The sequence below is a fragment of the Lonchura striata genome, chromosome 20, assembly GCF_050655825.1.
Source record: "Lonchura striata isolate lonStrDom1 chromosome 20, ASM5065582v1, whole genome shotgun sequence".
NCBI classification, from domain to species: Eukaryota; Metazoa; Chordata; class Aves; order Passeriformes; family Estrildidae; genus Lonchura; species Lonchura striata.
The window spans coordinates 4,993,289-5,003,749 of NC_140722.1; the positions used below are offsets into that span (position 1 = coordinate 4,993,289).

The following is a 10,461-nucleotide window of genomic DNA, read 5'->3' on the forward strand; positions in this document are numbered from 1 at the left end:
GCCTGCTGCTGCCGGGCGGCGCAGGGAGGCACCGATGCTCCTCCAGCCGGGGCGATCTCCCGGCAGGAGGAGCTTGGGGAGCTCGGGGATTTGAGGTGCATTGCAGGGGCTGAGGGAACCCTCTGGTCAAGCTTCTCTGTTCTTCACCCTGAGGGATAGGAGAGAGGATCCCTGACCTTGCCCTCACTGTCAAAAAAAGGGCACAAATCTTCTTACAGCCCCAAGTACAGCAGAGGCCACTTCTGCTCGCAAGGAGAACGGGGGGAAAGTGCTGAATTAGGTTTAAAACCTCTGCAAAATTAAACCTTCATAAAACGGTTTCCATTATTGTGTACTCTGAACCAGAGCACTTTTGTCCCCTGTAAAACACAAAGACCAGGACAAGTTAGTCTGTGAGCATCCTGTGTCCAGACTCAAGAAGCTGCCGGCAGGAGAGGAGAGCCGGCTGCTGTGGGCTGCAGCATGGCATGGCATGGCATGGCATGGCATGGCATGGCATGGCAGGGGTCCCTTTGCTTCTCTGGTGGGGAACACAGAGATAGAAACATCCTGAAAGCACCGAGTGCAAACCAGAGATTTGCAGAGCACTGTATTAACCTGCCAGGCAGCCTGTGCTCCCCACTTATTCCCAGGATCCGAGGGGTTATCCAGCCCTGCTCAGGGCAAGGAGACAACGGGCTGGATCTCCTCCCACGCTGGCCCCTTATCATCGCCCTGGGGAGACGGAACAGAGAGTTCAGGGGGGAAGCAGGAGCAGCGAACACACCTGAAGAGAAGCCCCCGTCCGGGCTGGCTCCCCTCATCTCGGGCGGGTGGATGCAGTGGCTCCAGACCAGGCACAGCCCGTCTCCCGGCGGTGGATGGATGCGGTGGCTCCGGACCGGGCCCAGCCCGTCTCCCGGTCATGGATGATGCGGTGGCTCCGGGCCGGGCCCATCCCGTCTCCCGCTCATGGATGATGCGGTGGCTCCGGGCCGGACCCATCCCGTCTCCCGATCATGGATGGATGCGGTGGCTCCGGACCGGGCCCATCCCGTCTCCCGCTCATGGATGGATGCGGTGGCTCCGGGCCGGGCCCAGCCCGTCTCCCGCTCATGGATGATGCGGTGGTCCGGGCTCCCGCCGTCGGGCGAGGGCGCTCCGCCGCCGTGGCGGCTCCGGGCCGGCCGCGGGCGGGGAGCGCACGGGGCGGGGGCGGATCGGGCTGTCGGTGCCTGCGGCAGGGCGGCAATCGCGGGTCACCTGCACCGGGGTGGGAGCAGGGGTGATGAGGATGAAAGCGGTGAGGATGGAGGTGGGGGTGAGCATGAAGATGATGGGGATGAGCTTGAGAATGGGGTAGGACGCTGCTGATATCCCAAGGCAAGGGCGCCAGCATGGAGGGAAATGGTGGCTAATCTGGGGACACCACACTCACCGAGCCCCGGCGCCACACCACCCTGTCCCCACACGGCACAGACCCCACAGCTCCCCTGTTCTTTTCTTCCGGAGGCTGCCCAGAAAATGGCTCGAAATGCGTTTTTCCCCGGGCAGGGACATCCCCCTCTCCCGCCCGCAGCCCCTTTCCCAGCTTGTGCCAACACCTCCCTCCCGCCCCCGGTACCGCATTGCGGAGCTGCCCGCGGACCGGACCGGACCGGCCGGGGGACATGGGGGGACATCCCAGCCCTACCGGGGCTCGACGTGTTTTGGGGGCAGCAGTAGGAGTCCCACGGGGACCTCGGCTGTGCCTGTGCTGCGGGAGCGCTGCCGGTGCGTCCCCCCATCCTCATCCTCGCTGTGTAGCGGCAGCCGATGGACAATTAGTTGTGGTGGCTTTTAAAATTGTGTAAATCGAGGTGGTTTCGGTCACAGGATTGGAGTGTGGGGCTGACCTCCCCCGCGGTGGCGGCTTTGCCCGCAGCGGGGATCAGCCCGACGCTCCACACCCGTGGGCAGGGTTTGGCGAGTTTGGATCAAGCCAGGGGTACACCCAGCCTTTTATTTCGTTTATGTCTCCCCCTTTGTTTGTTCGTGCGGGGAATTCTTTTCCTCCTCTTTCACAAGAACAAAAACCCCGGGGTGCATCTGCAAACTCCCGTGCCTGGAGTCCGAGCACTACGGGGGAAAGCAAAACTGTGAGGAGGGGCAGCCCCATCACCCCCAGCTGTAAGACGACCTCTCCCAAAAAATGTCTCCTACCTCTTGAAAACAGCTGAATGCCACCTTCTCTAGAAACCCAGCATTGCCTCCCCTCAGCCCGAGGATGTGTTGTAGCTCCCACACGGGGAGGATGAACCTGCTCTGCCCCTGCCCTGCTCCTCCAAGCCCCCCACGAACCAGGCCAGCCTCATCGTCTATGTTTTCTCTTTATTATTCCATATATTTATGTACCACATTATATGTTAAAGATAGATTTTTTTTTTTTTCTGATATACATTTTTCATCTTATTTACCACAATGACACCACACGTACATTGGAAACAGCTCCACGGATCTGGTAGATTGCACAGAATGAATTGTGTCATAGTTTTGTTCCTGTAATCCTGAACGACATCAAATCCAACCATATATATATATATATATTTTTTTAGCTTTTCATAATTTAGAAATAACAATTGTTAAAACGAAACGAAACATAAGTCACCGAGAAGTGGACTCCAGGGCTGCGATTTCAACCAGAGGCAACACATTTGTATTTGATGGGAAGCGCCGATCCTCGGTGTGGATTCGGATGGAAGAATCGAGCAGTCCTGACATCTATGTGACTACGGTGTAAACATTGCAGGTAAGCGGCATCACCGGTCGTCAGACGCTGCTTGGGCTTGTTGGGCCGGTCGTACAATCTGGGTCTCGTCTACATCCATCTCTCAAAATGTTAAAACGAAAGTCCCTGCTCCCGGCGCCCACAGCGGGTTTGCTTCCCAACCCCATGGGATCGGCAGCTGTGTTTCAGCTCCTGAAACACTGATTTGCATATCTGTGAGGAGTGTTGAAAACTGCGACTGTTTCCCAACAGGCCGTTTGTGGGGGGCCAAGCTTCAGGCAACGAGTGAGGATATAGGGGTGGGGCACCAGATAATTTCTTTCCAAAAAAATCTAAATAACAAAAAAATAGATTTCAATCTGAGCTTGTTTAAAAAGACATCAGGGCAAGCACTTTCATCTCTTCTTATTCCTTAGTTTGCAGCTTCTATGACATAGAATTTGTTGGATGCATGTAACGAAAATAATTACTCTTTCCATTAAAGGGATGCAGAATTATTTGGCTATGCGGATGTTGGATGCGATTCTCTTCCTGCACCCGACTCTGGTCCCTCCTTAGTCTTCAGCATTGGTTCTGAAAGCCTCTATGAGGCCTTCTAAAGAGTGGATGAACCCAGAGATGCTGCAGATACCACCTATAACGAAAATGGCAACATCGAAGAAGACATGATGCCACAAGAGCTTCCTCCACAAGAGTTTGAGGTGGAAGAGACTGGGGAGCAGGAAACAGAGCCCTGCGCCTGTGAGGCTCCCAGTAAGACCCATCAGGAGGGCAAAATGGGGGACATAAATAGCCATGAGCAGGGTAAAAACTACCAGGGCACATCTGAGGGTGAGTCCCCAGGATTTGAGCCGCCCGTCACCCCCATAGCAGTTGGGGAAGAAAGCCCTGTTTCCATCTTGGAAAAGGGATCGCTCCAGGACTTCTACAGCTGCAAAGAACGGCAAGGGGTACGAGAGCAAGGCTTTGGCCACCAAGAAAATGTTGACTACTGCCCTAATGGTGGATGGCAAGTTGTCTGTAATGACCTCCTTGGTCTCATCAGCCCAGGTCAGGTAGGCGACCAAGGCAAAGAGTCCCTTAAGGATGCAAGCTGCTATGTGAGTCCAGTTCATCATGCAGTGAAACTCCTTGGGGTTCTGCATGTTCCCCTCCAAGGAAGGCAGAAAGATCTGGGAGGTGTAGCTGAAGACAATTATGCCAATGGAGATGGGAAACTTCTTGACATCAATGTAAAACTTGACTTTGTCCCAGGCCCAGTCGCGCGCCCTGGAGAGGCAGTAGGCGATCACCAGGATGTTGATGACAAAGTGGGCTAATGTGCAGAGCAAGCTGAACTTGGAGACTGCCTTGAGGTTCTTCAAGAACGCACAAGGCAGGAGCACTGCCGTGGCAATGATGGACCACGACTTCTGGGAGACGGGCAGGTTGGGGAAGCTGTTGTACATCAGGTTCCCACTGACCACCACGTAGAGGATGCAGGTCATGACCAGTTCAATGATCTGAGCCACGTTCACAATTCTGCCCCCGAGGGTGGGGAAGCGGGGCGCGCAGCACGCGTTCGCGATGTCCACGTAGGAGTCTCTCACCCTGACTATCTCCCCATCCTCATTCTCTTCATAAAGACAGGCAATAAGGATTTTCCCAGTGTAGCAGCAAACCACTGCAGCGAAAATTATTAAAAAGAGTCCTAGGTATCCACCGTGAAGGATGGCATAGGGCAGGCCCAGAACAAACATCCCCTAGAAAGAGACAAAATGGAAACCGTGTTGCTGGATGTCTGAGGGGCCTGGGCCCACGCCCGCGGCCGAGCACACGCAGCCGCACCACGGCGGTCACGTGCGAGCTCTCTGCCTGCCCACGCACCACGGCACCCACGCAGGCGGTCACACAGTCACGGTGACGCACCCCCCGTGTCCCTGTGACGTGCCACCCCCACAGTCACACCCACGTCATCGCACCCACCACAGGCCAGCAAGCTTTGGGTGCCCGGGCTTTGCTCCGGTCTCTACCCTCTCTGTCCCCTCTCAGTGCACCAAGACCTCCATAGCTGGGGACATCCCGAGGAGCCAAACTGGGCTCACACCAGTGCAGCCCCACCACCAGCCCAGTCACCCCCAGGCCCCCTGTCTCTCCTTGCCCAGAATCTGCAGTGTCACTGGGCTGGGGCCTGGGTCCCCCCCTGGCACTGTGCCCGGCTCAGGGGTGGGGAGTGGGGGGGCAAAGCAGAAAACTGAGCTGAGGGGTTTTACCTTCCTTTTTTTTTAAATCTGGTTTTCCTTTTCATTCCTTCCTCCTGCTCTATTATTCGCCTCTATCTTTCACCTATTTTTATTTCTGGTTTTTACCCCTTTTTTTTCCCTTTTCCCCCTTTTCCTCGAAGCCGGTTTGCAACCAGCCCACGGCTTCTGCCCGAGATACAGAGCACGTAACAGGACCGGGATCGGGGAGCGCTGCCCGGTGCCCCGCGGCGGTGGCGGGGCGGCGGCGGCCGTACCTGGATGGCGTTGGTGACGTTCCATCCCGCCTCCCATGCCGTGATCTTGGGCTTGCCCTGCCCGGAGAGCTCGGAGCAGGCCTCCTTAGAGGCGGAGGGCGGCAGGGGCCCGGTGCCGTCCCGCTGGTAGTGGATGTCCCCCTCCAGGGGCGGCTCCCCGCCCTCCTCGCTGCCCTCGGACTTGAGGATGTCCATCTGCAGCCCTTGCCGATGCTCCATGTCCAGGTCGTCGCAGTGGGCGAAGCCCACCGCCTCCTCGTCGGTGGCCGCCTGGAAGCCCATCCTGGCGAACATGCCGCTCATCTTCGCCTGGGATTTGTGCGACACCGAGGTGGCCACGTTGGAGAGCTTGCTGCGGAGGAGGGTGGCCATGGCGGCGGCTCCGGTGACTCCGCTGCCCGCGGACCCTCGGGGATGCAGAGACCCGACGGGGCGGGCGGGCGGCGGGGCGCTGGACGGGGCTCGGTCGCCCGGCGAGGGGCGGCTGCGGGGAGCTGCTCCGAGCCGCTACCTCCGTGTCCCGGCGCAGTGCGGGCGGCTCCCGGCCGGGGTGCCCAGGGGCATGACACCGCTGCGGGGGGAGCGGGCCCGCACGCCCCGCCGCCCGCTCCGCGCTGCTCCGCGCCGCTCCGCCGAGCCCCGCGGCGGGATCGGGGGGCGAGTCGGGCGGGATGGGGGCTGTCAGCAGCCGGCGGATGTCACCAGACGGGCAGAACAAGCCCCTGGCAGAGCGCGCCGCGTCTCCATCGCAGTGCGCCCACCTCGCGGAGAGAAGAGGAGAGGGGAGAGAATTGCTGCATTTCTGGGGGAGGTACCAGCCTCCCCGGCCAAGCCCAGCCCCCCGCACTCCCCCCCGCCCCACCCACGCCCGCCGGGCCCCGCCAGCAGCGCCGCAGCCCGGGACCCCCCCCATCCCACCCCAACCCGCCCGGCTCCGCATCCCTTGCGCTGCCCGCCCTGCCCCGCACCTGCCCCGCACCCGCCCGCAGGCCCCCGGCCGCCAGCCCCTTCCCCTCGGAGAAACAAAAGAGCTCCTCCGAAGAGGCAGATAGGCGGCTTTCGACAGGATCTTAACGGGATTTTCCTCCTCGCACCCCCTTCTTTTTCTTTTCTCTGTCCCCCAAAACGCGCGGCCCCTTGGGAGGCGGGGGGCGGCCTGGGCAGCGGCCCCTGCCCAGGGGACCCAGCGGTGCGAGTTCCCCCGCGCACCGGCAGCGAGGGCTCAGCTCCCTGTAACGATTCCCGGCATCAGTGAGCTCCAAAACCGGCGGGACCGGGGCCGCAGATCTGGTTTGGGGCCCGCAGCCGGGTGGCACCGCAGCGGCACCGCGGGGACACCGCGGGGGCACCGGCACCGGGGGATGCTCCGTGCAGAGCTCTCCATCCTCACCAGCCAGCACTGAGGTTCTCCTTTCTTTAAACAAAACACCGGTATTTTCCGTTTGCTTCCAAGCGCTTATGTTCGTTTGTAAATTAAAAGCCTTACGATTTTTTATTTATTTTAATTTATTTTTTTTCCGAGGTGAGCGGCCAACATAGCTGAAAACGGCAATGGGAAATCCCGGTCCTATGGCACAGACAACCGGAGTGTGGCAGGGGGAGCGATGGAATTCGGGGGCGGTGTGTGGGAAAGCACGTCCCCTCTGCGGCGGCAGAGCCTTTGAATCGTTGTTTTAAAAATTATATATATATATATATATATATATATATATGTATGTATGTTCTTTGAAAGGTGGGGGAAGGGAGGAATTTCTGTTTCCTTTGCTGTTTTGGAAGACAAAAAAATAACATTATATTACTACAGTTGAGAGGAAAAGCCACTACTAAATTATTTCCTAGTATCGTTGTTGAGGGAGTTGGGAGGGAGCGCCCGGGATGCGGTTGCAGGTGGGATGCGCTACTGAGCAGAGATGGAGAAAAAAAACAACCCAATTCCTAGGTAAAAACCCCTTAAATCCCGTCCTTAAAAACCTTTTAATTCTTTTTCCCCAGCCACAATCCAAAAGCAAATAGGGTTAAAAGAGGGTGAAGGGCGCAAAAAACCGGAATAAAACTAAAATATCCGCGGTGAGGGCTGTACCCCTGATGGGTCTCTCGGCCACTGCTCCCGGCGCGGGGATGAGCGAGCTGCTTCTACAGCAGGCCCCCCAAAAATGAGGGTTTTTTTTGATGGCAGCGGGGGAGGAGGGCGACTGAGCGTGGCGCATCCTTGGCTTGCGTGGGAATTATTACATGTGAGTGCACAGATAGGTCGCGAAAGCCGAGCGGGGCACGGCTTGGCCCCGGGTTTAGCAGCATCTTGACGGGCTGGGATTTAAGGGGCGAAATTGAAAAACTCGGGGCCATCACCGCCGTCCTCGGCTGCCGCAGCCGCCGTTTCTCCTCTTCACAGCCCGGGAAAATTAGTGTCACGACGTGAGGGATTAATCCAACGATTTATTTTTCGGTTTTATTAACATTATTTTTTTTTATTCATCCAAAGACGAGTTCGTTATGAAAGATAGCGTGAAGGAGCTCTGTTTCTGGAGGCTGCAGGGGGCATCAGGGAAGAAGGAACGAAAATGCATCCAAACCTCTGTCTGGTGCGTGATTATTTCCTCAAATAACCCTGGCGCATCCGTGCCCCCGCCCCGGCACCCCTGAACCCCTGGGAGATCCAAAATGGTCCCACCGGGCATCACGCCGCACCCCCGGGCAGCAGCCCTCGATGTCGGGAGTGGAGTGCTTCACTGGGAGCCACCCAGCCGACCTTTAAGGTCCCTTCCAACCCAAGCCTTTCTATGATCACTCCAGGGGTGGAGGAAATGGGCTTTTGGCTCTTCGTTGAGCATCCAGAATGTCATGGATGTGTCGGGCTCGGGAGACATCTCTCAGAGAAAAAAAAAAAAAAAAAAAAAAAGCCTAACCAAAATAAATAATAATATTTTAAAAAATAATGAGCAACAAACAAAAAGGAAGCAAAAAACCCAAACCGACAGAAAAACCAACCAAACAAGCAAAAAATACCAAAACAAACCCAGGAAACCAAAACTAGCAAAATCCCCCCAAAACAACCAATAAAGCAAAAACTCAAACCAAGGAATGGAAGAAAAAAAAAACCAAACACAGAGAGCTTGAGAATATGTCCAAGATCTCGGGGCCGGGGTGGAGAGAATGCCCTGCGGCAGGGACCCTCCGTCCCCTCGGCGGGCTCGGGGCGTTCCTCCGGCCGGGGATGCGCTGGGCTCGGGGGTCTCTTTTCCCAGTGCTGCCGGGGCTGTGCCCCCTCCTTGCCGGGGAATCCCTCAAACTGAGAGCCCGCAGGGCGCCGGGGGCTGCTGAGCCTCGTGGGACCCCGAGGTCAGTGAGAAACTGGGGGGGATGCTGAGAGGGCAGGGCTCCGAGGGGTACAGGAGCGGGGGTACAGCCGCGGTGCCCCCCGGTTTTAGCGCCGGGAGCTCAGCCCGCAGCCGCTCCCCTCTCCCGGCCGGCGGGGCGCACCTCGGAACCGCCCCGCTCCCCGGCTGGGAACACCCACCCGCGGCCCCTCTGCCTCCTGCCCCGTTTCCAGGAGAGGGAGATGAAGATTTTCTCTAGCAGCGGCTGGAAAAATAAAAAGAATTTTCCCCCTCTCCCCCCATGAACTACTACCGGCGGCTGAAAACGGGTAGAAAGCACAAAAAAATAGGAGCGGGGGCGGGGGGGCGGGGAAGGGCTGCGGGACGCAGAAAGAGGGAGAGGAGGAGAGGAAAACCCGAAGAGGTGGAGAGGAGGGTCGGGACATTTACCTCTGCTTCTCTCTCCATCGCTGCCCGCAGCGCACCGGGGAAGGCTGGAGGGGCGGGTGGACGGACGGACAGACGGACGGACGGATGGAAGCAGCCGCGTCACTCCTGGGCTCTCCCTAACTCCCAATTAACCCAAGCAGGATAATGGTGCCAAACCTTATCCAAAGGTTAGCGGCTCTCAGGGGGGCGTTTGAGCTGCAAATCGTTCCAGCCGAAGCTGAAAGGCGAGAGCGAGCCCGCGAAGAGCCGCAGCCAGCGCTGAAGCCGGGGGCTCTGGCACTCTCTGCTTTCTCTGAGCCGCTCCCCGGGGCGGGCTGAGGGTCTCCTGTGCCCTCCCCAGCAGCCCTAGGGGTGCGCAGCCCTGCTCCTGCGGGGAGCAGCCCGTCCACACCCCACCATCCTCCCCAGGCACAGCAACTCTGCCTTATCTCTGCCGACCAGGCTTGCGAGGCTTGTGGCTGGGTCTTCTGATTATTAAACTGAGAGAAAAGAGCAATTTGTGCTCAAGAATCATTTAAAGCAAGCCAGAAGTCCAATCCTGGGTGTGTTGTCTTTCTAAATCCCTCGCCACCAGCCCCTCTCCAGGCTGGGCGGCACAGAGCGGTGCCAGTTGCACGAAGGTGCAGATATTTGGGAGCAGGATGGCCATCACTCCAAATTCACTGCTCAGTCAGAGTCTCAACTGCAAAGGATTTGGTTCTCATGGGCTTTGGGGGCTGCGAGCTGCTACAAACACACTAGACTGCAAATTGTGACCATACGAAAAAGGGGGTGTGCGAATCCTGAATGTTCACCTTCATCCTCCCCTGTAACACTCAGGAAAAGAGTGAGTGTCCAAATGCAGGTGTGCAAGCCCCTGATTCCTGCTCAGACTCCGGGCCCGTGCCACGATCTTTCCCCACAGCCCTCTAACCTGCAGCAGAGCACCTCCAGCACAACTGCCGGCTGCAGAGACGGGAAGGCTGAGGGCCACCTTCTGCCCAAACAGCCCAGAAAATTCCATGGTCACATCTGCCCGAAGAACAGAACCCTCACAGGTCAGCCCAGGCACTCCTGGAGCAGCAGCCACCCCTCTGCACAGGTACATGTGCACCTGGGGAGGTGATCCCAGGACGTGGAAGCTGTTCCCTTTTCCTGCAGCTGCCAAAAGCAGCTCCTGTGTTTCTGGCCGGGCCGAGGCAGCCCTGCAGCCCCGGCAATGCACAAGAGAGGCTGCACAGCTGCGCCCTTCATCCCGGCTCGGCATCCTCATCGCCCCGCCGCCACCGCGCCGGCCAGCTCTGACAGGATAATGAAGAGTTGCACGATATACTCTAAAAAGGCAATTAGATAAACTGCTGGATTGGGAGCAGCTCCCTGACCTAGTTAACAGCTCTGGGAATTTCGGCTAGGGAAGGAGAAGGTGTCGGAGTCAGGACGTGGGGCACGGTGAGAGGGATTTGGGGGGCTGT

At 57.9% G+C, this 10,461-nt stretch overlaps 1 protein-coding gene and 2 long non-coding RNA genes across 3 annotated transcripts; 1 reads left to right on the forward strand and 2 right to left on the reverse strand.

The window, feature by feature from the left end:
* Positions 1–2,332: 2,332 nt before the first annotated feature.
* On the reverse strand, positions 2,333–5,759 carry SLC32A1 (solute carrier family 32 member 1). Its single transcript, XM_021535478.3, has 2 exons — positions 5,244–5,759; positions 2,333–4,488 (listed from the first exon to the last, which is right to left on the reverse strand). The coding sequence occupies exons 1-2, from the start codon at positions 5,613–5,615 to the stop codon at positions 3,301–3,303; spliced, it is 1,560 nt and encodes a 519-aa protein (XP_021391153.1). The 5' UTR covers positions 5,616–5,759; the 3' UTR covers positions 2,333–3,300.
* Positions 5,760–7,661: 1,902 nt separating this feature from the next.
* LOC110473173 (uncharacterized) lies at positions 7,662–9,141 on the reverse strand. Its single transcript, XR_014949628.1, has 2 exons — positions 9,011–9,141; positions 7,662–7,772 (listed from the first exon to the last, which is right to left on the reverse strand). It is a non-coding gene; the product is annotated as an uncharacterized LOC110473173 (long non-coding RNA).
* Positions 7,696–9,501, forward strand: LOC146765708 (uncharacterized). The gene is made up of 2 exons (XR_014949629.1): positions 7,696–7,825; positions 9,041–9,501. It is a non-coding gene; the product is annotated as an uncharacterized LOC146765708 (long non-coding RNA).
* The last annotated feature ends 960 nt before the right edge of the window (positions 9,502–10,461 follow it).

Coding starts and splice junctions, on each gene's coding strand:
- SLC32A1 (XM_021535478.3), bottom strand. CDS start 5,615: ATGGCCACCCTCCTCCGCAGCAAGCTCTCCAACGTGGCCACCTCGGTG. Junction 4,489..5,243: donor ACGTCACCAACGCCATCCAG/GTACGGCCGCCG, acceptor GTCTCTTTCTAG/GGGATGTTTGTTCTGGGCCT.